Source organism: Aulonocara stuartgranti (assembly GCF_965226115.1).
Source record: "Aulonocara stuartgranti genome assembly, chromosome: 17".
Classification (NCBI taxonomy): domain Eukaryota; kingdom Metazoa; phylum Chordata; class Actinopteri; order Cichliformes; family Cichlidae; genus Aulonocara; species Aulonocara stuartgranti.
In genome coordinates this window covers 5,253,344-5,279,413 of record NC_138953.1, presented here as the reverse complement: position 1 = coordinate 5,279,413, position 26,070 = coordinate 5,253,344, and the positions used below count along the sequence as shown (strand labels likewise).

The following is a 26,070-nucleotide window of genomic DNA, read 5'->3' as shown; positions in this document are numbered from 1 at the left end:
AAACAGGGAAGGGAAACGGAGAAAAGACTGAGGGTATGCCAAATTACTCAAGAGCTGGACTGAAAATCAGGTCTTATTGAGATGTTAATTCCACATTCCTGCTTTAAATTATTGTCACTAAGCGCAGACAGGATAAAACAGTGAGTGTCTACAACCACGTGTAAAACACGGGGGAGGCTTTGGTTTTGGGGTGCTTGTCAGCCAGTGGTGTTGGTGATGTTCCTGTTCCATCATGATGATGATCCCAAACACACTGCTAATACAGTAAAAGCAAAGACAGAAAAAGACACTGGAACAGTCAGACTCAGTCAGCTTTTTTGTTTAGACCCAGTATGTATCCATGTATGTCTACACGTTTCAATACATTGTTGGCTCTAGACTTTTGCACAGTACCATAAAAGAAACCTAAGAAAAAGAGCATTTCTCTTCATGTCACGCTGTTCTCCAACGACCATGAACGCACCAACGCTGTTGGTCACTCTACATATATCTACCTTGATATTGTTTATTAGATTCATGTCACACCGTGTAGCCTGCAATTAAATCTTACAGTGACCCGGCGCTCTAACAGGAAGTCTTTCATGCAACTCCTGTCACAACACACACAGAAGCACGTTAGGAGGCAGCTAATTTATTCAACTACTCTCTGGATAGCTTCCACAGTTCATGTATACTCAGACACTTATTACACATTCAAGCAAGGGGGTGGAGTTTCTAAACTACCCCCTCCCACCCAGGAGCTACAGCTCACATTATACACTCACTGCTGATTGGTTAACCCAGTTTGGGTCCAATCAGGGCCCTGATTACAATCACGTTCATTAGATTCCAGCCCATCACTGGGCCACACAGATTGATAAAGGCAATAAACTAGGATCTCATCTGAAATATTATTTAACATTTAAAAAAGGACACTGACAATATTCAGTTCAGAAGCGATCAGGATGCCCTAACAGAGAAATTCGTTGTACCAGCTGGCACCCTGGAAATGTCTTTCACTGAGTGGTGCATCTTTAACATCATCCACCCCACCCACCCCCTCTCCCCACACTAGCCTGCGCTCTTTACAGTAGTTCCCAAGTCACATGATCTATGCAAAATAAAGGGCTCTTGCATTACAATTTCTGATTGGGTTGTTCTTTTCTGACAAAATATGAAAATCTATAGAAAAAAATCTTCATCATTCAATAAAAGGTAGAGATATCAAAAAAAGAAAAGAAAAGGGGAAAAAAAAGCTGGCTCTCCATCATCTTTCAGCTCGGAGGCCAAATTCCAAGGAGAAGAAATTGCACTTGAGCAGCTCAATGGGTCTTTGAGGGTTTTTGCCACCTCAGCAGCAGGGCGACGTTTCATTTCTTGCGGGCATGCTTGTATTTGTCCACGTAGGCCTTCACCAGGTTGGCCACCTTACCAGAGTTCACCTCCCCACTCTTGCTGTGACACACCTGAAGTGGAAGAAAAGCCAAACACATAAAGTCAGGAAATACCGATCCCTAAATGTAACAGTCTGTATGTGGTTGTTTTAAAAAGCAGCGGGCTTTTATTTGGCCTTCACAAAACCAAAAGTATCTAATGTTAGCAGCAACTGTTGGCAAATACACTCAATAATGAGAACAATAATAAGCTAGCTGCTCTCAGAGTTTGTGTGAACATTACACCTGGCTACCACACAGCTAGGTGTCTGTATTCAATATAATTTAAAGGCCGTGTATTGGGCTCTGATTGCATTAAAAATGCAGATGACAGTAAAAGAAATCTGAGGGTTTACCTTCTCTACTGCCTTGCGCACAATCTCCTTGTACTCCTCCTTTGTAATCTCCTTCTTTTGGTAAAATGGTTTGATGGCTGTCTTCACTTCATTTATAGCTTTCTCTTGGATCTGTTGTTTCTGCAACAGTAAGAGGAACTTGGATTATCCAAAAGACAACAAACAGAAAAGGGCAGAGAAGAAAAAAACTTTACTGAATGACCTTTGATGGAGTGACAGATCAGTTACCTTTTCTTTTTTGGAGCTGTCAGCCTGGGCCTTGTTATGCTGGCCGGGCTGAGTTGTAGAGGATGGCAGCGCCTGGCTTGGTGCCGGCTGGCCTTGTGTCACTGCTACAACCCCAGCTTTGGTTGGGGTTGGAAGCAATGCTGGTTTCACAAAACTCACCTTGGTATTGGCCATCTAATGCAAAATGGAAAAATCACAGAGAGAATTATGGGAAGAACTGCTTGGAGACAGTTATTGTGCCCATTTATAAAATAAATAAATAAAAACATTAGACATTCAGGAATTGGAAACTAATCCTGCCAAGACTACCATACCTGTGCAGCGTGGCCGTCTGGCTGAACCGCTGCTGTCTGGCTGCCTTGCTGCATTGGTGGAGGTGGTGGTGGAGGAGGTGGGAGGCCCTGAGCACCCACAGCGGGCACCTGCAGCAGCGGCACAGCAGGGTGGAGATGCATGGGGACCTGAGGAGGCATGGCATAGGGTGCTGCAGGCTGCAAGCTGACCGGCAGGGCTCCTCGTGGGGCCTGCATGGGGTAGTGATGAATAACATTAAGCTGCGGAGGATGAGGTGGAATCACGTTCATCAGAGGCACCGGAGCATTACCGGGGACTGCCTGGAGAGGAGGATCGCTTTTTGGAGGATCTGGAGAACAAGGACCACAAATAATAATGAAAAAATGTGAGGGGACAGTGAATGTGAGAGGCTAAATAAAACTCTGTCTGTGCTTATTCACGTAGGTTTATATAAAAAAGTGCAGGACAGGATTCGCAGAAGGCAGAATGAAAAGAGCCGCCTTATATCAAAAATAGATGTTGTGAGACTTTCAAAGGAATAAATTAACTTCAAAGAAATCACAGTTTCCTCTAAATCGAATGGAGTGCAGATACCTGGGGGTAATTTCTAGTTGTTCTCTCCTCACACATGAACTAAAATTATCTTCTTCTCGTTGGCTCAAAGAGAATATTCAACACATACCACCATAATGTATAACATGCTTCTTTACTTTTCAACTCTGCAGTGCAGACAACGCAGTGATGCCTGATTTTTTGGAGGTGTATCGACAAAATAAAGAGGTCTCACCTGCTGCAGCTGGTGGCTGCTGCTCTTCCTCCTGCCGGCTCCACGTGCCCGGGCCTCTCTCCCTTTTTGAGTAATAGTCTTGAACATCTGCAGGCAGTGTCCTCCTGACAGCCCAGCTGGATGCAGAGGACCAGCCTGAGCGGTCAACCATAGGCTCGCCTGGCTCAGGCTCTTTCCTGCGCCCGCCACCTCGGTTTTCATTGAATCGGCTGTATGCGTCGTTCCCTGAATTGTTGCCTGTACCTGAGAAGTTGTTCCTCGACTGCCAGCGGCTGTCAGACATTTCTTCCTGTTGGTTGTAAAAGTTGCGGTTGCCACCACCACGTCCTCCGCCCCGGCCACGTTCAAACCCTCCAGGGCCCCCTCGACTTCGTTGTTCTCCTCTGTTCCCACCACTTCCACGATGGTCTTCCCAGCGTGAGCTGCTGCTGTACCCGAAGTCCCGGTTCCTTCCATCAGCATCTCCTCGAATCTTTTCTGTAACCCAATCGGGATTGTCTGAGCTCTGGCGATCAGGAGAACTTTCTGCAGGGACACCATTTTCAAAGTGGCCAGCGCTGCCGTGATACCTCCGTCCTTCACTGCCAGACCCACCACCGGCTCCAGATCTCCAGCTTCTACGCTCCTTCCTCTGAGGAGACTGCTCTCTAGATGTCGACCATTCAGGGCTGGGCCCTCGTCTGTGTGATCTTGTTCTAGATCGAGATCTAGACCGGGACCTTGACCGGGATCTTGAGCGGGACCGTCGCCTCCTTCTGTCCCGACTACGATCTCTCCTAGAATAGTCTCTGTCTCCATCCCGGTCCCTGTCTCTTTCTCTGCTGCGAGCCCGTGAAGAGCGCCTCGGGGAAGGGCTGCTGTCACGTTCTCTAGACCGTGAACGTGAACGCCTGCATGTTTCTCTCTTTGAGTCCCTCTTAGGTGACCACGTGGAAGTTGGAGAGTGGAAGCGAGATCTCCGCTGCTTGCCATTCTTCCTCTCTTGGCTCCTGTCTCTCTCCCTTTTGTCCTTGGCGCCTTCATCTTTGGTGACGTGGCTTTCAGAAGTTGTAGGAGGTGGTTCTACAGGCGCAGGGGAAGCAGTCTCACTCGGAGGTTCCAAAACGGGGCTGTTCCCATGCTCGCTCGTGGGTGAACTGCAGTCCATGGGGACAACACTTGTGTCATCCTTGGATTCTTCCACAGAGTTGTCGACTCCCGAATGCTCTATTGATGCCAGCATTTCTGCCTCAATGACCTCTGAAACTTTCGCTTCTTGGTCAGCTACATTTTCCTCTCGAGCAGAGGGAGAACCAGGTTGTGCTAAACTCCCACATGATTCAGCCTTCACTTTCTTTGAAGATTCTTCATTGTTGGCATCTTCTGACTCTGCACAAATGTCCATTTCATCATCCTGCTCCACCTGCTCGTCACACTGTGGAGACACTACATCTTCCAGAGCATTCTGTGTGGAGGAGTGGGATGGGGATGGCGAAGTCCTTTCCTCTGGATGCTTTTCTCCAGAGGAAACTGGACTGGCCTGCTCTTCCTTCTCTTTTTTGCTCTCGACTCCTTCAGAGCACAAACCAGGGCTGCTAACAGCTGATCCTGAGGGACATGAGACGTCACTCTCACCTTCGTCGGCTTTCTCTTCTTGCTCGTGCTCATCACTTTGTTCCTGAGCTTCCTCACTCTCCTGTCCCACATCATTCATAGCTCCTCCGGCTCGCTGCTCATCAGAGGAATTGAAACCATCCTGTTCCTCATTGAGACCATCTTCAGCGTCAGACTGCTGCTGTTCTGAGTGACTTCCATCCTGCTCCTGTTCAGTTTTATCTTCCTCTTCTTCTTCCTCCACCTCCTCCCTGTTTTGACTCACGTCATTTTCCTCCTCCTGTGATGCTTCCTGTGCCTCTACCTGTGCTTCCTCCTGCACTTCCTCACATGCCTCTTCCACTGCGTCCTCCTGTGCTTCCTCCTCGCTAGCTGCTGGACTGTTAACAACTTCCGGAGAGCTTTTTTTTCTCGTTGTGGCTTTCCGTTTGCCGCTAGCCTTTCGGTTTGTCACTCGTTTCCCTTTCCTCTTGGCCGGCACCTGAGAAGCCTTGCCAGGCCTTGTGGACTGGCTAGCAGATGAGTCGGAGTCTGACAAACTGGACTGTGGAGGTGTTGAAGGGTCAGATGCAGGAGTCTCTTCTTGAGTTTTGCTGCTGTTGCGTCCTGATCGTCTCGACGGTAGAGACTCTGTCTCTTTGGTGGGGGCTTTGGAGGTTGAAGCTCGGCCACCTCTCTTCTCTCCTCCTTTGGGACACGTGATGGCGCAGACAACACCCTGAAACACTACACGGCAGAGAGACTGGTTATAGAAGCCTGTGATTCACTATTATTTTGGTCCAGTGTTTCCTATGAACAGCAGCTGCCGTTTGAATACAGTCATTTGATTTTACTTCTTATTGATATCTAGTTCAAGACTTTAATGGTTCTTCTACATTTCATCCATCCATACAGTCACTACAGTCACCTAGAGACCATACAACATGAAACAGAAAACCCCAACAACCAGACAATCCCCTATGAGGATTGTCTGGTTGGCGTAATAAGCATATGCTTCAGCCAATACGTTTCGATTAGCCTCGTCTCGTGCTTTCTTGCTTTGTGATCATAGAAAAAAGTCAACTGTGTCGAATGTGTCTCACCAAAGTTGCTCGGGGTGAACGGTGAGCTGGAGGTAAATGGAAATGAGCCAAATCCAAATGGAAACGTGTTGTGATTCCAACTGGTTCCATGGAAACTCTGCCTGTAAAACCAACAAACAGCTAGAGGTCAGATTTTATCTCAGTGCGTTCTTCATTCCTACTTTTCCACAATTTTAAAGTCCCAAAAACCCAAAGAAGAACTCATTCTAATGTCCTGTTTGAATGGACCCCAATCAATGTTACCAAAACAAACTTTTCAAGAATTTACCAAGTGAAACATTTCAGTGTGCAGTTTTAAAGCTCCTGTGTTTTATACTCAGGACAATTCCTTGTGTGCGCTGTTCTATAGTCCTGACTGACAGACTAAATCACGAGTGTCAAACTGAGGCTGTGGATAGGATCTAATGAAAGATGTTGTCAGTTTGTGAAAACGGTCACAGCAGTGGGAATTTTATTACCTTGAGGTGCCATTAGCAGGGATGGGAGCAGCAGGAGAGAGCCAGGGACAGTGCTGCACCTGGGGCTTGCACTGCTTGAGTCCAGTGTCATATGGTATATCTTCTGCCAGCCACTCAGGATCTGCACTGAAGGACAGTGAAAGCAGGGTAAGAGTTACAAAAGTGCTTTCTACACAGCACTAATTTGAATTTCAAATGTAAAGTTATAGTCCAAAATAAATGGTTCCCAGGTACCCAAAATATCTCATGTTCAGAAGTAGATTTACCCATCTGCCCTGCCGTCCAGCTTCTGAACATGAGATATTTTTTGGTTTCTACAGTTAAAATAGGTCTAAACTGTAATCTGTCAATTATTTGATGTTACCTATTCTTAGAAGAAGCAGACTTTATATCTATAAAAAGGTCTATACTTACAGCTAATTTTACAAGTTACTTTTTAAGTGCTCCTCAATACCACTTTATGATGCAGTGATGACCAAGATCACCATGGAAACACAAATGTAAAAACATCTGTCTAATTTTCATGTAATACACTGATGATAGTTCAAAAATAAAAGCAAGAAGCTAAAGTATGTGGTTAAATTTACAACATTTTTCCAACTTGTTTATCAGTGTGAAAAGAAAAGAAAAAAAAAAAATCACTGCCACTCCAAACGATATCCGAACCGAAACATCTTCCACACACAGTGTGGGGAGTTTCAGAAACGCTTTCAGGCACCAGTTTTAACCACCACGAGTTGTGGTTTTCTTCAGGAGTGTCATTAAACTTGCACCTTTCCATATCCAAACACCAACTTTTTCTGGCATGTCTGCCTGAAGTCAAATTTGAGTGAACTGAAGGTCAGCACATTACAAAATCAATGTTTATTCATCTTAGTTTCCCTGATGTTTCCATCTTCAGTTGCTCTATCCCCAGTGGGTTGAAAACCACGGGAATAAAACAGTTCCACTGACGGAGTTGGTAAGGATGTTTTCTTTATCGTTTTCAGAGTTTCTGTCTATACACTGCAGCCTCAGGAGACCCTCTGCCAGCATCGAGAATTTTGTAAGTTTTTTATTTTTTCTATTTTTAAAGACATGAGCTAAAACTGTTAAGCTACAATGTATCAGTCTACTCTTACAGTTAATCCTGCTTACACATAAAAAGTCAACCTTTGGTTGTTTAGGTGACATGTTAATAGTGCACAGTTAGCACAATAATTCATCACTGCACGTGAATGAAGTTAACCATGATTCAGAGCTGTCCTATCAATAAAGCCTTACTGACATAGGATGTGAAACATAGTCTTGCCCAAGATGTTTCCTAACCCCGTGTTTGCCTACTGGTGGTGGTCAGAGGGCCCGGTGGCGCCAGTGTCCGGCAGCCTCGCCTCTGTCAGTGCGCCCCAGGGCAGCTGTGGCTACAATGTAGCTTGCCATCGCCAGTGTGTGAATGTGTGTGTGAATGGGTGAATGACTGAATGTAGTGTGAAGCGCTTTGGGGTCCTTAGGGACTAGAAAAGCGCTATACAAATGCAGGCCATTTACCATAGTCTGGCCTGTTTCTAAAACAGCAAGACGTTAATGCATGCAATATGTCAAAGAGGCACTGTGTGCTGGAGTTTTGTGCAGTGACTCCACTAATAAATTTTAATGTTAATGTGTTTAATACCATAAAACTTTTTAAAGATCCACCTACTATGTTTAGAATTCAACCCAATTTTTTGACTTCTCCAACTGATCGACTGAGCGCACTTTAAACATGATCGCTGTAAGCACTTTAAAAAAAAATCCTGACAAAGAGTACAAACTACAAAAAAAACTACTAACATATTATTTCATTAAATCAGTGTCACTTACACGTCCTGTGCTGACGTAACTAATGAAACACAGGGAGGAGGTGACCACGTACAGCAGTCTGTTCCTCTCACCTGAAGAAAGAAATGCAAAGAATCAACAGTGACATCAAACCTAACAGTGAAACGTGTGTGGGACAGATAAAAAACAAAAAAATAAAGCAGTTACCTTTTTTCTGCTCAGTGAGGAGGGATCCTCATCGTTACCTATAAACACATTTAAAGACGTGAGATTGCTGACACAATGCGAGAAAAGGCTAGCCACATTTCTGGGGCAGAAGCGCTCTAACATACATTTCCTCACAAGTCCTTTTGTTTTAGCGCCTGCCGTCCTCTCCACCTTTTGCCGTCTCAACCTTCTTGTGGGCTTGCTTCTGAAAAGATAACCATTTTATCAGTTCTTGGTTGCACTCACAGTCAAATGTCAAGGGCCGGCCTAAGAGGCGACCCAGTAATGTTAAGAAAGAAACAGTCTAACACTCACTTGAGACAGACTTTTTGTTCAGGGTTTCTACAGCAGCAGTTCTCAGCATCGCTTTGAGACAGTCGCTTCCTCACAGGGACCTTTGAGGATAGAAGCATATTTATTTATTTATTTTTTAAGTACATATAAAGACAAAAGTCATGTGAGGCAGTGTGGTGGCTTGACAGCTGGCCTACATGTGACTTGGAAACAAAACTAATTTTGACTGCTGGCTTTACCTTCTAGGTCAATCCCAGGCTAACTCAAAACCACTTCAACCAAATTTTTTTTTCAGCTGTTAAAATTCTTCTTAAATACACTTCAAATAAACTGACATCATGGGAAAATAACGCTCCGTATTTCTCGTTAACAGCAGGCAGCGGGTGTCTCAGCTTTACAGCACAGGAAATTTCAACAAAGCTTAAAACAACAGCAGTAAACAGAGAAAACAGCACATTGACCTGCACACAGCCGAGAATCCTGTCCCATCTGTAAACATGACTGAAAGGTCTTCTATCCACGGGGCAGGAAGGAGCCATCTGCAGCTTCAAATTAAAGCAAACAAAACATCATTAGTACACTAATACGAATGAAAGGCATGAATGCTTAAAGGCTTACGGGCTTTTCCAGTCTGACATGAGGGAAATCACTAGATGCTATTTTTGGCATGAGTACTGGCACAAGAATATCATTGCTAACGCCTTTGAACTTTTCCCTCTGTACTCAAGGCTTTTTACTGCCAAGTTTAAAGAGAATAAACATAACTAAAATGATCCGACCTTCCCCAACTTCCCTGGTTTCCTCCAACAGCATGTGGACCGGGGCCCAGTGTCAAAGGTGAGCAACACTAGCTAAATGTAGCTCAAAAATCCACTAATCACTAATGTCAACCAACACCCAGCACAACAAAAACTTGTTATAAGGAGCTACAGGTAACATCTTGTCTGCAACAACTTTAGTGAGGAAGTAAACTACGGTTAGCCTGCTAGCTGTTACACTGATATGTGTCTTTGCTAGCAGGTAACGTTAGCCAACATTAACAAACAGAAAGCCAGTTTTAGCACATCAAACCGGGCTTTGATGGCATTGGTTGCTTTCTCACATCCCAAGTCACCTTTGTTGTCAATGCACTAATACTCATTAAAATATCATTCTGGATCTAAGACAGAATATAGTGATTAATTCACAGACAGACCAGATATATAATTGTTCACTACACATGACATGACCTAAAAATCACTTCCACTTAGTGCCACTACTATATTAGCGTTATCTGAGTGTCACCTCTGCCCATGTGAGGAGGCATCTGAGGCAGAAGACATGGCAGCAGCTATCAGGCATGGCGAGTTCGCCTCCAGCCAGGACGCCCAGGCAGATAGGACACCTCTCCGCCTCCTCGCCGTCTGCCCCATCAGGCGGGCCCTGGCCGCCTGTATACGCCGCAGAGGATACACACAAGTATGAAAAATATTTACTTACACCAATCAGTCTTAAAAAAATAGAGTCTGCTATGTTTATGCAACATGCAGCTAAACGAAGGTTAGAATTTCTCACCGCTTCCAGCTCCAATCATGTCCGGCCCCTGGCTGTCGTGATCCCCACTACAACAGAGGGAAGGTGACAGAAATGAAGAGTTGGTTAGATACTGCAAGATACTGAATGTAGCATGTAACAAAACAATCTCTTTTTTCCCCCCTCAGAAGGTTAATGGTAGATAAACAGCCTTAGTTATCAGTTATCAGTTTACTATGAAGCGTCTTTGTTAAAGATTTGCATTTTTATCAAATCCTCTGAACAAACCTGTCAGACACTTCCTACTAGCAGGTCCCTTGAATTTTGACAAATAAATAGTGAAAAATACAAATGAACTGCAGAGGAAAACTCCCACCTGGCTCTAAACAATATAAGACAAGATTGAGGTAAACCTCTTTCTTATTTTAGAAATAAGCAATGATGTCCAAGCTCAGTTTTCTCTGGGAATCAACTGTGCACATCAAACCTGGTTCATGCTGTAGAATAGAGACATGCAGGTATATTTACGTTTTAGGATGATTACATTATGCTGGATCAACATCCTGCACATGAATTTGCACAATACAATTAAAGGATACTGTCCTTTCTGGAAGAGGTACATTCACTTTTAAATCCACATTTATTCAGTCTTACACAAAAACAAAATCTGTCAATGCAACATCAGCTTAGTGGAAATACAGCGAGTCATCAAACTGCCACTTTCACAAAACACATATTCTGCAGAATAAGCAACACTAAAGTAGAAATCTTTATGACAAGTTTCAACCTGAGCTTGTGTGATTTACACTGCCATCATATTTTTGCAAAGTTCTGTATATATTTTTAGGGCCCATTAGCTGGTTCCAGGACTGAGAAAGAGAGAGAGAGAGAGAGAATGCTTTAACACTGTCCTATTTTACAGAGGAGGGAAGGGAAAAAAAAAGAAAAAAAAAAAAAAAAAAAAACAAGGACTAAAAGCACTTTATAATGAGACTGACAAGAACCAACAACAACCACGATTTTCACTGGCTCATTTGAGGTTGGCATCTTTCACTGCTCTGCATCGATCCGTGTCTGAGAACGGTGCCTCCAAATGTTTGCATGCAGAGTTTGCATGTTATCACACAACAAAAACATTTCTTTGTGTCTTCACAGCAAATTTGTGAATGAACACTGTGTTCAAGAGAGTTAACAAGACTGAAAAACTCAGTCAATGGCTCTTTCCCTCTCACTCTCTCATCATATTATCACAGGTTTAACACTTAACACAAAGCTTTGACTTAGCTGGATTCAATTCAGTTAACATCATCATTGCTTCTCATGTATCAGCTCAACTCTTCGTGCATGAGCAGGTGTGCTAAATCGCTAAATCAGCAACCAATAAATACTAAAACACGAATAAACACAGCCTGGCCAGAGAAACTCCTATCTGACAAAAAATACTGGAACCATTTAAGGGCTGTACCTTTAATATTTAATCAAAACAGACGGCAGAAAAAGGAGAATCAAGCATGACCATAAAAAAACAGCATAAGGGAATAAGGAATCTTAATGCTAAGCATAAGTATAAAGCATAAAGCAGTCCAGAATGAAACATGCCTGCGGAGGCAGATGTTGCCTTGCAGATTAAAGAATGATTCACCGTCTATTCCTCTCAGTAAAGAAAAAAGTTTGTTGATCTAACACTGAGGGATCCGTACTTTGTATGAGCAGATCCCAAAGCCAAGGTGTATTTATAAGGAGTGGAAGTTAAATGCATCCCACTAATAACTGTAGAGACTGAGTGAATGGTGACACTTTCTGTGAACTTTTGAGTTTGTTTTTTTTACTGAGATGATCAAAACTTGTTTGACTGTCTTATTGATTAAAACTTTGAGTTTGAGAGAGTTGATTCTCTCAAATAATAGCACAAGTAGTTTTTAAGAGTACAGTTAGAGTACTGGATTGGAAGCAGTAAAGTAGGAGAAGTAAAGTTGCTAAAGTCTTAACAATACAATCAAGACGTGACTGAAGTGCTGACTTTCAGCTTGAGTTCAAGGGGTTTAGCAGAAGTACTGGATTAACTGTTCAGGAATTACAACCATTTTTATACATAGTCCTAATACTTCCCAGATATTCTGTCAGGCTTTTACTATAGCCACCTTCAGCTGCTGTGTGTTTGTGGGTCTCTCTGCCTTCATTTTTGTCATCAGTAAACTGTTGCGTTAAGGTGATTAAATGAAATTGAAGAATATCCCATTTCTTTGTCTTGACAAACTCTTGGGTTGCTTTTGCAGTGTGCTTTGGGTCATTATTCATTTGCACTGTGAAGCACTGCCTCATCAGTTTTACAGCATTTGACGCAATCTGAGCAGAGCGTACAGATCTGTACACTCCCAACTCCTCCTGCCACTTCTATCAGCAAGTCACACCATCAATAAACAGTAGTGACCCCATTTCTCGGCTGCTCTCGACTTGGCTACAGATTATGAAGTTATCTTGCACTTTATTGGGGCCACAATCTACCCCAGATTTTATCTCCTTTATTTCTTTTGAAATAACAAAGCGATAAGCCTCAGATGCAGAGAATACGATACTTTCGCTGAAATCCCTGAATAAATAATTTATCAGAAGAAAAATAGCCACTGTGCAATATGACCTAATCACAGATAATACACCCCTCTACTGCTGTAATAGAACTTTAAAAAAAAAAAAAAAAAAAAAAGGTGGAGTACCATTAAAGAACTGAGTATCTATTGCAAAAAGATTGTAGCTTAGTCACACCTGTCAAGTGGAAAAAAACTACTTTTGCAATAGTTGGGTTGCGGTCACGTGGTTCTGATGACGTGCGGAGGCAGCGCGATTTTTGAGTGGAGGGCGGAAGTAAACATGGAGGACACTGTGGAGAGTCAGGAGAGCAGCTATTGTGCAACTTTAGACCCCGTTTCTCGGGAGAGATATAAACAGATAGTTAAAAAATATATCGGACGTGATCCGTATTCTTTGAAAATGTCCGAATACACCACAGAAGTAAAGGATTTGCCTACTATCGAGGCTGTGGATATCACCAACTACTTGGTCCTCCAGACTTCTTACTACACTAGGCAGCAAATGAAAGCTTTCAAGAGTCTGGAGGCGTACAATTTTTTTGTCAGCGGGTGGGTCCACAACCTTGGAACAAAACGTCTCCGTGATGGATACAGTTTGGTGTTTGCAAGGGTGAGTGTTTGTTCTTATATTGCTTTATCTTAAACACGCTAACAGTTAGCGGTAGCGGCTTTAACGTCAACAAACATGCCACATCCTTAGGACTTCGTTAGAGTGACAGTTGTTTGTTTCAAGGTAAACCATTCTCAGCCGTCTGTTGCATATCCAAAATCGCCTCTGCACATCGATGCTGTTCTGCCTTAAGCTTCATTCTTTTCTCTCGTTTGAGAACTGATTCCGATCTGGGTTTTCGTTCGTAGCCGAGATTGACCGTCGGAGCCCAGTCCTCCGACTCTTCGTCATCCAAAGCACTTGGGCAGCCTATAGTCCCAATCAAGTCAATATTAGACTACTAACTTAAAAGCACTAAGTAAACGAGAATTTAACGACAACCTAATACTAATAAGTTCGTTTGCAAACATAACATTACCTCTGACGAAGTGGTCGCTGCAGACACGGGCATTGGCAGACTCTGCTCCTCCCGACTGTAAACGTAAATTTAAAATCCATTTTTTCCTACGTTTTTCGGTTAGAATTTTCCATTTTTCTCCTCTTCGTTGGGCTATTTTTGGTACCCTAAAATACCGTTTATCAGTTTCTCTGGTCGACCTACTGGAGCATCCGTAAACACAACAGGACATAGGCATTTTGCGTACTGTCTGTCTGTGATTTTGCGCTTATCTTTTTCACTTCCGACCGCCAGTCAAATTTCGCGCTTTACGTCGACGTCACGTCTACGTCAAATGAAACCTAGCTATTCACATCTATTTTTAAATAAGATGTGTATTAAAGCAATAATCTATCTAACAATGTAAAATCAGAAATTCTAATAAGTGTTGTAAGAACTAACCAATCAAAACTCAGTCAATAACAATATGATACCCAAAAATGCAATAACAACATATCGGTGGGACTGTCAAAAGCTAAATGTGTTTTATCAGTTGTGACACGGTACAGATTTGTATTTCTCGTAAGTTTCATTGTTACCGTTCTAGTGAGAAAGGCCTTGTGCCAAAAAGTGATTTCTGTTTTTATGTGTAATGTCTTTTCTTATATTAGTAAAAAAGACTGTAGTCATCAGGGTTCATGGAGGGATAATATATCACTTAAAATATGTTTATACAACTATTATGTTATATTTGTTGCAATTTCTGCTGCCCTCTTGGTCAGATCACTCTTATAAAATACATTTTTTTTAATGTAAATAAGACTGTTTAGGTGAATGAAGGATGTATAAAACCCACTTTCAAAAAAAATAACTGCAGCTTCTACCTTGTGACAGGAATGTTGTTTGTGGCTCGAAATGACTTGGTATCATTCATGACATAGGGTTTGACAGGTTTCACAAATTATAGGACAACAAGTCAGTGACAACTGTCTGAATACAAGCAATCTTTCTTTCTTTCTTTTTTCTTTGGGGGGGGGGAGCAAATACCGGAAATCACTTTTTTGCCACAACAGGGGAGAGAGAGTGAAAGGTTCATTAAAGGCCCCACAGACACAATTAAAGCAACAAGGAATTCCCCCCCCCTCTTTTTTTTAAATTACTCCATAATATTCGTCTGTGTTGTGCTCATTTGGTCTGATATCTTGGCGTGGTAGATGTATTTTTGGAACTGATGAGGGAATTTTTCACTACTTTACTATTACAAACCTACTACTGTTAGTTACAATCACCACTATAGATTGTGTTGCACTCAGACCAAGAAGTGAAAGTGAAATGGTTTAGATTTGATTTATTCCGGCACGCTTGGTTGGGTAACAGTTGCCTAAAACCAATACAAACAGGTACAGACAAGATTTTTGACCAAGTCCATGTTCTAGCGTCTATCAGTTGAAGGAATGTTTGTAGCCTGAACGCACACTTGAGTAACTAACAGCCTGAGTCACTGTGAACAAACCCAACTCCGCCAGGCCACCACACTTCTGAGAGTCTCCCATAACTGACCCCGAATCAGTCTGGAAATTCCTATCCTCCAAATATGAACACTTCTAATTTGTTTAGCTAAAGCTCCTGCAACGGACTAAGAACACAGCCGCATTACTGAACAAGTCAAACAAACGAAGTCAACACAGGCCATTTCAAGTGTTTCTACTCGGAACACCGGTTAACTGCGAAGCCCGAAGGCAGCTTGAAAGTCAGTCTTTTAAATGTAAATGCTAACTTAGTCTAAAAGTCATACTGCATCAGTAAAATGTGGGGTATTTGAAAAGCTTGTTGCGTGTTTTTGCCAGTACGGCCTGGCTGCTGGAGACACAAAATTAGCTCCAACTTGTTCAACCAGTGCCAACACGACGGCCACAACACGGTTGTTGTTGGTTAGCTAGCGAGCTACTGCTAGCTAAAAACACAGCTACATTTGGAGCTAGCAGACTGTTAGCACGGCGGTAAATAAGGCTAACTACCGTTTAATATCAGCCACGATGATTGTACTGAAGGTCACAAGTTAGCTAGCGAGTTTAGCTGAGAGCTAACTAGCGGCTTTGAACAACAGCACCTGCTTACGTTGCTTTTAGCCTCCTAGCAGCTAGCTCCGCTTAGCTAACGTCAGGTGTCGTTACTCACCGTTTGAGCGCAGCTGCGGCTGGTTTGCGCCTAGTAAACGGCTTTTTAGCGTGCAAACTCCTGCTAGGGAATGCTGACCAGTCACACAATCTGGGAATTGTTTAGGACTAAAGAGCGAGTGTAGCTTTCCGAAAGTCCCAGCCACATGTCTTGCAGTCGGGCTGCGAGTTGGTGCCGTTGGCGCCCCCTATGGGAACCGCCGAATATTACAAAGCGAATACCTTCTATCTGGCATTTATTTACATGGAAAGAGAAGCAGCAACAAGTGGATGAGAAAGCAGACTTTTTTCAGCATTCACTTACGCTTTCTTCGAAGTTATAGGGGCTTTCGCCTATATTGCCGATTTATCTCATTAATCCAATAACTCCAAATGATTAAGCCAAATAAATCAGTACACAATTATAATAAAACTCTTACTGTAATTTAAAACGTGAATAAATACATATGAAACGTACATACAATCAAGCACACATGATAAGTCATGATGCAGTAAACAGAGAGCTGAAGTTTAGTGTGTGATGGAGTTAGTCCAAAGTCCCAGGTCCTATCAAAGATACATTTTATACTGACTCTGTCCAGTCTGATGAAAACAACATAATAGCAGTGTACAGATGTCTGTTTTTACACAGTAGTCTATTTCTCTTCCCGCCTACTTTAGAAAAATACACATCTACACAAACCATCGCTTACTCGCTTAATGTTACCTGAGGCAGAGCATGTGCTAGTAGTAAAAACAAGCCAGATATTTTAAACAACCACAAATTCTGTGCTTATAATCACGCAACCTTGACTGAAATGAGATTATTTGTTTGGAACAAAGACCACAACAGTCAAAACACTGCCAGCACTTTCTAACCGACTGAAACTTTATAGCAGGGAGCAGAGGTGTGTTTAAGGATGAGCTGGGGTGTGGCTGCACACTCCGAGGAAACATCTGCCCACCCACTGAAACTTCTGAAAATAAATTACAGTCTCATCTGTCATTTTGTCTTTGGACTAGAAAAACCAACAAAAGTTCTATTTGCCATTTTAAAGTTTTAGTGTGCTTAATCAGTTTGGCATTTCCGTTTCACGATCCCCACACACATGGCTATTATAAATAAGGGTATTAAAAGTCCATTTCTACCCATACAGGTATAAAGTAGATAAATGTATCCACTAGTGTGGCTTTTCAAGGGCAGGAGAGGTAGATTTACACACAATGGACTTTACTGTTTTCAAGTACTGACTTCATTTTTCATGGTATAGATTCAGCTAGATGCTGGAAAGATTCTGAAACCAGAACGGTGTCTTGAACCTGGAAAGGTTCAAGAAATCAGTTTGAGATTTGTGATATGGTGCGTTATCCTGCTGGAAGAAGCCATCAGAAGATGGGTACACTGTCATAAAGTTACGGTCATAGTCAGCAACAGTACTCAGATAGGCTGTGGTGTCTATACCGTGCTCAATTGTCAGTAAGAAAGTAAGTAAGAAGATATCCTCTGCACCATTACACCAGGCTGACTGGCCTGAAGACGATTGGACTAGACCAGTGATGTCACAATGAGCTTGACCACGCGAGGAATTAGAAGTGATGTAAAGCTTAGATTAGCCACCAAACACCTGGTAAGCAGACAGATGTGCGACTACAGATCTTCTTTACTAAACGTACACATAAACTTCATAAAGAAGTCTTGATATTGTTCTATTTATTTTGTTTTTGGGTGTGTGGCAGTAGTTATAGTAGTAACTTCTTCCCCCTGAGCCTAGTTCTTTTGGAGGTTTCTTTCCCACTGTTGCCAAGTGCTTGCTCGCAGGATGTTGTCTGATTGTAAAGGTTTTCTCTGTATTGTTTTAGGGTCTTTACCTTACAATATAAAACACCTTGAGATCGCTGTTGTTGTGACTTGGCATTACTTTTAGAAAATTGAACTGAATTGCTAGAGGAACTACTGAAACCTACCAAAGATCTAAACCACAAGATTAGTGGCACAGTTGCATTGCCTGTTGCTAAACTAAACCTACATTTATGTAATCTAAAACAAACATTTTTCTTGTTGCCCACACAAATATCATAAGGACGGCAATCAGGTTAGCGCCTCAGCTGGGCACTGAGCAGAATCAAAAACCAACACAAAGTGTCAGATTACTGCTGAATGCCCCAACACAGTGTGACTTTTGATGAATCCTGAAAGCTTTCTGCAGTGTCACATTATGCACAAAAGATGTTTTGGGAGCTGTGGGAAGTGGAGCGCTGAGCAAAGTCATTAACTATTCAATTATGTCAAAAGGATCGAGCCAAGAGAAAGTGTCCGGTGGTTAAACGGAACAAAAGGTTGAGCTCACCAGCAAATGGAGGTTGTTGGGTTGTATCAGAAAAGAGTGCTGTTTGAAGTCCCAGCAACCAAGCATGAAAACAGAGGGTTGAATATTAAAAGCACTGGCATCTGTTCAGATCTCTCTGAACAGAGAGACAGGCCCAGGGAAGGAGTCGTCTGAGGTTCACGGTGTTACCAATTGTTTAGACCTGTTTTTAACAGACTGTCATGTCCCTCATTGTAGATCATTTAGATGGGTTTGGAGTAACAGGAGCAGGATCCTTCCACTCTTTGATTCTTTTATGTTTTTTCCCCACTCATTCATTCATTACTATTCTCCTCCCTCTCACTGGTTACATCTTTGAATTGCATCTGTTTGAAGTCATTCCTTTGAAAATTATCTGTGGTTGTGTGAATTTTTCAGCCTTTTCTGTTTCTTGTTTCAGTATGCAGTTACCACTCAGTCGACTGATATACTTTTCCTTTCATTATTCTACATATATAATGACATTCACAACTATTTTTTTTGATGGATGTGTTCAAGCTCAGTCAGGTTGGATGGGAAGTGCTCATACTCAGCATTTTTCCCAAAGCCTGTGGAAGTTTCCTGAAGATTCCTCTTTTCCTCTCCCCTGACAGCTCCCTGCCACAGCTGCAGGAAGCCATCATCACCATGATCCTGCTACCACTGTGTCTTACTATAAGGATGCTATTTCCTGCTCAGTGTCTGTTGTTTGGTTGTTTGTTTTCTGTACGCCACTGGCAATTGTGGTCAAATAGTTCAATCTTTGTTTCATCAGAATGGAGGATTGTACTCTTCATGCTGGTTCGTGGGCTTTTTTGCTATCTCTTAGCAGCCTGTCACGTGCCTTTTAGTGAAAAATTCTTTCAACTGGGACATTACTGTAAAGGTCACTTTGGTGAAACACTGCACTGGTGTTCCCTCATGCCTACAAAGGAACTCAGTGACTATGCTGTTCGTTCAGGTTCTGGGTTACCTGTCTGAAAAAAAGGCTCTTTGTCCCAAGCACTCAGTTTGGCTGGGCAGCCAGATCTGGGGAAACTGGTATTTGACAGCAAAAATGTAATGATAATTGGAAGGCTCCAGACTTCATCCGTTTCAGAATAATGGAGGCCAGTGAGCTCTTGGGTATTTTCTGTATTCCTTTGTATCTCCAGTTTGTTCCTTGGCATAAGCTTGTTTCCAAATCTACAGACAATTCATTTGACCTCATGCCTTTCCCACTAACTGAGACCTGATAGACGTGTGTGTGTGTGTGTGTGTGTGCGTGCGTGCGTGCGTGCGTGCGTGTGTGTGTGGCCTTTTGCATCTAGTGCTTGACATTAGGCACAGGTAGACTCAAGGAGCTAATAAGAATGTCAAAACAGCTCATATTGATATAAATTCAATTAACAAAACAAATAACAGTGCAGGTTTTATTTTGCCTTTATTGATTCGAGTGCAGATTGAGAAATGAATTGAATACATGTTAAGAAGAACATTACTTTGTTCATTTATCAATTATATTTTTTCCCCATTGAGGCTTGGTTAAAATATATATATTTAGGATTACCCAATTTCTTAACTACTCATTGCTAACTTTTAGCATTCAGTTTATCCACTATTTATCCAGTAGTTATTCATAACCATAAGCTAACGATATATACTTAGAACACTTGGTAGTCTCTTTCAATAAGCTGTGATGGAGACAAATTTGTTTGGGCAAGCAGCATGAGAAATGTTCCCCATCAAAGATGTGGAGTACCCGCTATGGGTAACCACTTTAACCGTTTATCCATGAGTCTTACAAGAAAGGCTTTGTGTGACCCTGACAAAAAACAAAAACAGCAGAGCTACCCAAGTGTCAGAATTTTCAATATTGGAAACGACCTTCTAGACTTTTGCTAGTCTGGTTCAACAATTTACTCTCTTTATTGTTATCCACTACTCTTGGCTGTCCGCTTAAGTATAATTTTCACACTTTATTAAAAGCATTTCATATTTAGTTTATTCACTGTCAGTTAATTTTAGCTACCTTACGGATAAAGTTAGTGTAAATTACTGCGTGCGCACTCACAACAATGGCTGAGCGTAATTGGAGTCATGTGCGGACGCATTTTACCTCCACACACATGGTTTGTGATACATGTAGCAAGAAAGTGAGGTGTTGTGGCAACACCACAAATTTGTCAAACACCTCAGAGTAAATCATATCACAGAATATGACGAGCGTATGTTGAGGCGAAGTGAAGAGGAGGACAGGGACAGGTGCTGCTAGGGCGAGACAGACGTCTCTCACGGAGTCATTTAGTGCGGCAGGCAGGCGATATGTTCAAATAGCGCACAATTTCATTTTTTTTATTTCTATATGATGAATTCTGCATTATTAAGTGATGAGAACAAGTAATCTGATGACCTGTAATCATTATGACGCTATAATTTGAGATACAGTAAATAAAATACGACCGTGGCTCAGGGGGTTGGGAAGCGTATCTGTAACCGGAAGGTCACCGGTTCGATCCCCGGGCGTTGTGTCCTTGGGCAAGACACTTTACCCTACTTGCCTACTGGTGTTGGCCAGAGGGGCCGATGGCGCGATATGGCAGCCTCGCTTCTGTCAGTCTGCCCCAGGGCAGCTGTGGCTACAACCGTAGCTTGCCTCCACCAGTGTGTGAATGTGAGAGTGCATGAATAGTGGCATTGTAAAGCGCTTTGGGTGCCTTGAAAAGCGCTATATAAATCCAATCCATTATTATTATTATTTTGTACAAAGTATCGGTAACAGATCAGTATCGTCGATACCACCCTGAATTTTACTTGGTATCGGATTGGAAAGGAAATCAGTGGTACTTCTAGGCCCCATCCTTGTTTATTATTTCCCAAGGAGGCTTCTAGACTTCTGATTGGCCAACATTTCTACACTGTTAGGAATATATCGCCACCTGTTGCTTTGGCATGTTCCAAGCAGCGTTTTCCTTCATTTCTGCGTTTACGTGTGGACGGGATTATTTTTTAAAACGAAAACGGAAAATCTCCGGTTTCAAAAAAATACCCGTGTACGTGTGGACGTAGCCTCAGTATTGTTTTAGTATTTTAAATGTTTACATACAGTTTTCAGCAATTAAATCCTTTACTCACTAGTAACTAAATGTAGACTCGCCAACAGTCTTTACACATGCTCAATCACAGTACTAGAACCACCTCAATAAATGGTATTATAAAAATATATATAATTTTATTAAATTTAAATAATTGTTGTTCAATTTACTCCACATCCGTAACACACTGAACGCAGGAAGTATACGTGGTGCTAATCGTGGCAATCAGTGCTAAAGTGGGAGAAAATGAAGCAAGAAACAAGAGTAAAACAAAACAAAATGTTCAGTGTTTTATTTAAAAACTATAAACAGTCACCAAAGTAAATAAAGCCAATCTCTAACAGACTGTTAGGTCTATGTATAGTCACACATCCTACTGACACTGCAGAAATGAGGATGGTTGGGTTGCCCCGGTCAGATGCTAATACGACAGGCAGTCATAAATGTTACACAACACACGGTAGAGAGGACAGTCTGAGGACGTGAGCCGGAATGTGGCATGGTATTAAGAATGAAAAAATAGTACAATAAAACTCCACACTATATTAAGATAGAAAAAAGTAGTGAAGAAAATATCATACCTGCACATAAAGCAAAGAACACAGGAGAAAACCTGTATAAAAACTCCATGTATTTAAACCAATTTACAAATACAAAAAAATTTTGGTACGCGCACTGTGCCCGTACAATGACAAAACGCTTACAGTGGATATATGTTACTTGTTTGTGTGTCTGTGTGTGTGTGCCTGTGTGCGTTGAGGGGAGGGTGTGCGAGGGAAGAGGAAGGGAGGAGAATAACTTCAATATTTTTTTTTCTTCTACAAAATGACATGAGATATATTATTCCATACTCTTTCAGCCAGCAAAATGAGTTCTACAAGGTATTATAATACAAAAAATGTCACAGTTCCACAAAAAACTGTTTTCCCCCTCCCTAAGCTTTACAGCATCAGTACCTTTGCAGAATTATTTACAGGTTTTTAAGTACATTCATCCACTGCTGAGTATAGAATCACATTAGATACAAGTGACCAGGGATCATAAAAAAAGCAAAAAACAAAACAAAAACATACTACTTTATTCAATCCTGCCAAAGTAATGCTTCTATTACTCCACAGAGCAAGATCTCCAGTGGCTGCATCGGCATGAAAGAGGATCTTCTTTATATATATTCACAACATATTTACAAGATTCTTTTTCATTAATTGTAATGGTATTTATTTCAATAATAAATAAGTGAAAATATATTGACTCAAGTAAGAAAACCAAGCTACCAAGTGTCTAAAGGAAAAAAAACAAACAAACAAACAAACAAACAAAAAAAAAACAAATAAAAAAAATTCTCTGCGCCAGTTGCCAGCCGAGTCCTCCTCCACCCGACCCAGTGGGACACCTTCAGTAGCCCTGCCCCTTGCTCGACTCCCCGCCCACCCGTAATCTTCAGTCAACCGCCGCTCACGCCACACATGAGCTCACGTGACAGAGAAAAAAAAAAAAAAAAAGAATTAAGAAAAATAAAACTTGAACAGAATGTGCTCGTGTTTGGGGTTTCGTCGGTGGAGTCCCGTCGGTGAAGCAGTCTTAATGAGCTCCCCCTGGTGGACAGCTGGTGGAAGACCCCATGGCAGTTTTTTGTTTTTTTTTTCACCCCCCCTTGTGTGTGTGTGTGTTTGCATGTGTGGAGATGGAGGGCGGGGGTTGTGAAACACAGGTTCAGCAAGGAGGGGAGGGGCGTGGTTTGGGGCGGGGGGGGGGCCGGCAGACGTGGCAGAAGGAGGGTTCCTTGTTCCGCTTCCCACCCTCTGCTCTCCCCCTGCGGACCCGCTACGGCTCACCGGCGGCTTGCTCCTCTCGTCACAGGAGAGGGACGGGTGGGTCGGTGGGGGATCAGAGAGTTGTAGAGGTTGTTCTTTTGCCGTCAAGCCTGGAGCGAGCGCGTCAGTTCGTAAAGGCATTTGGCGAGCGTGGTGGAAACCTCCATGTTACTTAGCGCGAGTACGGAGAGGTGAGTCTCATGCCTCTTTAACAACCTGAAACAAAGAAGAAAAGCCTTCAGCTTTATTTATTTTATTTTTTTTTGGGGGGGGGGGGGGGGGGGGGGTGTTATGCTAAATTCACTTAATGCAGCAGGTTACTCACGTGCGACCACAGTCAGAGTGCTTGGCGATGTTCTTTAACGTTAAGGCAGCAGTAAGTCGTATGTGTTTGGTCACTGGTCCCTCTTTCTCATCCTAGGGGAGGAAACGGTTAAGAAATAGAGTCACGTACTTATACACTAGGACATAAATTATGATCAAGTATGCTGACACTTTTGCCAGCAAATAAAAATTAGATACAAAATTTTCGGAACGGACGAGATCCAATCAGAACTAGTAAGTTGTCTAGAAAGGCGGGACAAGTTTGGAAGTGATCCAATCAGAAGTCTGCCCTCAGGATCAGTACACCTGGCTCATGAAAACATGACAAAATATCAACAGGAAGAGAAGAGCAAATAAGAACTCTCATCTTAGTTGGTGAATAAGTTCAGATTTAGTCTATTATAATCTTATGACGTTTAATCGACTAAAACTACCTCAAATACCTCAATCATGACTAAAAGAAAACAAGTGTCAACTTGAGCTTCTCCCACCCCTCACAGAATAGAAAACTACCAAATTCCTTTAGCCTCAGATTTCCAGTCAATCATAAGCAGCAAGATGATGGAAGCTTCAGAGCAGCTTAAGCCCTCCTCAGTCAAACATAAGAGTGTGTGTGTGTGTGTGTGTGTGTGCGCGCGCGCATATATGCAGGGAGAGATGAAGGTAGGCGTCAGCCTTGTTCTACTCACAGTGAAGTCCCTGAAGACCAGGTTTCGAGAGCCTCTGCGTAGGGCCATGAGAGCTGCGCTCGGATGATTGACGATTGCTTTCGGTGCTCGTGGTGCCGGAGTGCTGCCTGCCGCTGGCGGGGTCCTTCACAACACATCAGGCATTAATATTTTTCGAGCAGCGTGACATTTCCTTCTATGTTGAACATGATTTGTCTTTTAGTCTTACACATTATGATAAACAGAGACGGGTGTACATACTGGGAAGAAGTCTGATTGGGACTTTGCGCCTGCTGCTCCTCTAGCTTGAGTCCGGCTAGCAAAGCCTCTCGAGAACAGTGCTTATCCTGGGAACACAAGGAGCAGAAGCTTAATTTCATTTTTTTTTTTTTTTTTAAAGCCACTATCAAATAAGTAACAGCTAAAAAGTGCAAGAAATAGAAAGTAAGGAAATTTACCTGCAGATGTGTGATGAAGGACAGTCTCTGCCGGGGAAAAGGTTCACACCCTTCCCACAGACACTGCCCTCCATACACATCTTTCCCCCCGTGTTGCGTTGCTGCGTGGTAAAACACTTGGGAAGGTGTTTCAAACCACCTGAATAGGAGAAATTGGGAATAAATGAGGAGAAGCCTGAAAAAAGCTCAGTGAAAGTTAACAAGAGTGTGAATGCCCGTACCGTTTACAGGACTGCCACAGACACTTAAAGTTCTGCCCTGCTTTCCGGCTTTGCTCTGGCGGCACTGCGGAGGCTTGCTGTGCTGGGAGGTGAGGGCTGTGGTTACCCGCTGGTGCAGGCTGGGACGTGGGGGGCGGGGACGGGATAACAGCAGGCTGCGGAAGAGAGAGGGTTTCAGAAAAGCTGCTCCATTAGAAGAATGCTGCGGGCAGCATCACAGACAGCAGCTCATTTCAGCGAGAAAGAAACGAAGGCGTCGCGATTGTTGGCTGAGATGTAACCACGGCCGGCTAATGGCAGGAGTTGTTCTCTCAGCCGCTTTGCTGTGGGAGGTGGGTATCAGCGAGAGCCACATGGTCTTAACTGGCCTCACCTTCTTAACCTCCAAAAACTCTGCGCTTTCAGAATTGGGTTTTCTGGTCTATGAAACTATGAGAAGCTTTACACTGAGCAGCAGCTTAAACGAGCAGGGTAACCTGTATCCACCTGCTGCTACTACTGTCAGACATTACTCTTATCCTAATGTAATGTGCACTCAAATTGTATACATACAGTTACAGCGCCAACTTAAAAAAATAAATAAATAAAAAATCTTAAGCTACTAGCAAGAACATAACGAGGGAACCTTTTTACAGTGTTCTAGGGCTGTTTGATATAACGATATATATCGGATGACGATATAAAAACATCTATCGTTTAATTTTACGCTATCGTTTGTTTCGTGGTGTCACAAAATAAACTGTTTACAGCAATATTTTTTCATCTTTTTGATGGACACAGTAGTGGCTATATTAATTTCTTAGAGTTCTCTCTTTCTCTTATATTTTAATATAACCAATATAATACGGACGGACAAGCGCCTGTTTTTATGCGTTGTCGTTAGCAACAATGACGGTAAAACCATCGCGTGTCCGCTTGCTTATTTTCCACGTAAACCTTCCACGTAAAGCTCAAGATCCTGTTGAGACTTTTCAGAATAAACTGAATCATGTGAAAGAGTATGCAGAGTATTTACGGCAAAAAACAGCCGTCAGGTGCTAAAAAATAAACCTTAGACTCAAACGTTAGAACAGAACATTTCCCCGCAGCACGCTGTGTAATAAATACTCAAAGAAAACGGCAGCCGTTACAACTTATGTCTAAAATGTATCGTTTCATGCATCAGTTAAAAACACTCGACTCTAGATAAAGGACGCCCAGTTGGAAACACTTCACGCAAGTCGAGCTGCCCGAGATTCACAGAATTTACAGAAAATGTTAAAGATGGCGCTGGCACGGCTGGCAGCCTCAACCCAATTTCCCTCGGGATGAATAAAGTATGATCAATCAATCAATCAATTTATGTCGTTATCGGGATGATAGATGTCTTATATCGGGATATGAGATTTTGGTCACATCGCCCTACAATGTTTTACA

At 42.5% G+C, this 26,070-nt stretch overlaps 2 protein-coding genes across 6 annotated transcripts in view; both read right to left on the bottom strand.

Annotated features, from left to right (window-relative positions):
- Window positions 1-615: 615 nt before the first annotated feature.
- On the bottom strand, window positions 616-15,968 carry scaf11 (SR-related CTD-associated factor 11). 3 transcript variants are annotated; one of them, XM_082510676.1, is made up of 15 exons: window positions 15,773-15,968; window positions 10,063-10,109; window positions 9,793-9,938; window positions 8,970-9,053; window positions 8,530-8,609; window positions 8,340-8,419; window positions 8,215-8,252; window positions 8,050-8,120; window positions 6,211-6,336; window positions 5,753-5,853; window positions 3,078-5,396; window positions 2,311-2,639; window positions 1,997-2,170; window positions 1,769-1,888; window positions 616-1,445 (listed from the first exon to the last, which is right to left on the bottom strand). In XM_082510676.1, the coding sequence occupies exons 2-15, from the start codon at window positions 10,079-10,081 to the stop codon at window positions 1,350-1,352; spliced, it is 3,783 nt and encodes a 1,260-aa protein (XP_082366802.1). In that variant the 5' UTR covers window positions 10,082-10,109; window positions 15,773-15,968; the 3' UTR covers window positions 616-1,349. The 3 variants fall into 3 exon arrangements, with proteins under 3 accessions (XP_082366802.1, XP_082366803.1, XP_082366804.1); XM_082510677.1 differs by having other exon boundaries at window positions 8,970-9,047; XM_082510678.1 differs by lacking the exon at window positions 616-1,445 and having other exon boundaries at window positions 1,777-1,888; window positions 2,311-2,520; window positions 2,601-2,639.
- A 5,478-nt stretch (window positions 15,969-21,446) lies between these two features.
- arid2 (AT-rich interactive domain 2) overlaps window positions 21,447-26,070 on the bottom strand; it is a 44,874-nt gene continuing 40,250 nt past the window's right edge. For all 3 annotated transcript variants that reach the window (XM_082509814.1, XM_082509815.1, XM_082509816.1), the window contains 6 exons: window positions 24,655-24,809; window positions 24,434-24,572; window positions 24,237-24,322; window positions 23,997-24,120; window positions 23,309-23,400; window positions 21,447-23,199 (listed from right to left, as the gene is read on the bottom strand). In XM_082509814.1, coding sequence (XP_082365940.1) covers window positions 23,088-23,199; window positions 23,309-23,400; window positions 23,997-24,120; window positions 24,237-24,322; window positions 24,434-24,572; window positions 24,655-24,809 — 708 coding nt within the window. In that variant the 3' untranslated portion in view covers window positions 21,447-23,087. The remainder of the gene's footprint in view (window positions 23,200-23,308; window positions 23,401-23,996; window positions 24,121-24,236; window positions 24,323-24,433; window positions 24,573-24,654; window positions 24,810-26,070) is intronic.

What these genes read in the sequence shown, in the direction of transcription:
- scaf11 (XM_082510676.1), bottom strand. An exon ending in GAACAAAAAGTCTGTCTCAA is followed by an intron (nt 8,420 to 8,529) that starts GTGAGTGTTAGA and finishes TTATCTTTTCAG; the next exon opens with AAGCAAGCCCACAAGAAGGT. An exon ending in CAGACGGCCACGCTGCACAG is followed by an intron (nt 2,171 to 2,310) that starts GTATGGTAGTCT and finishes ATTTTGCATTAG; the next exon opens with ATGGCCAATACCAAGGTGAG.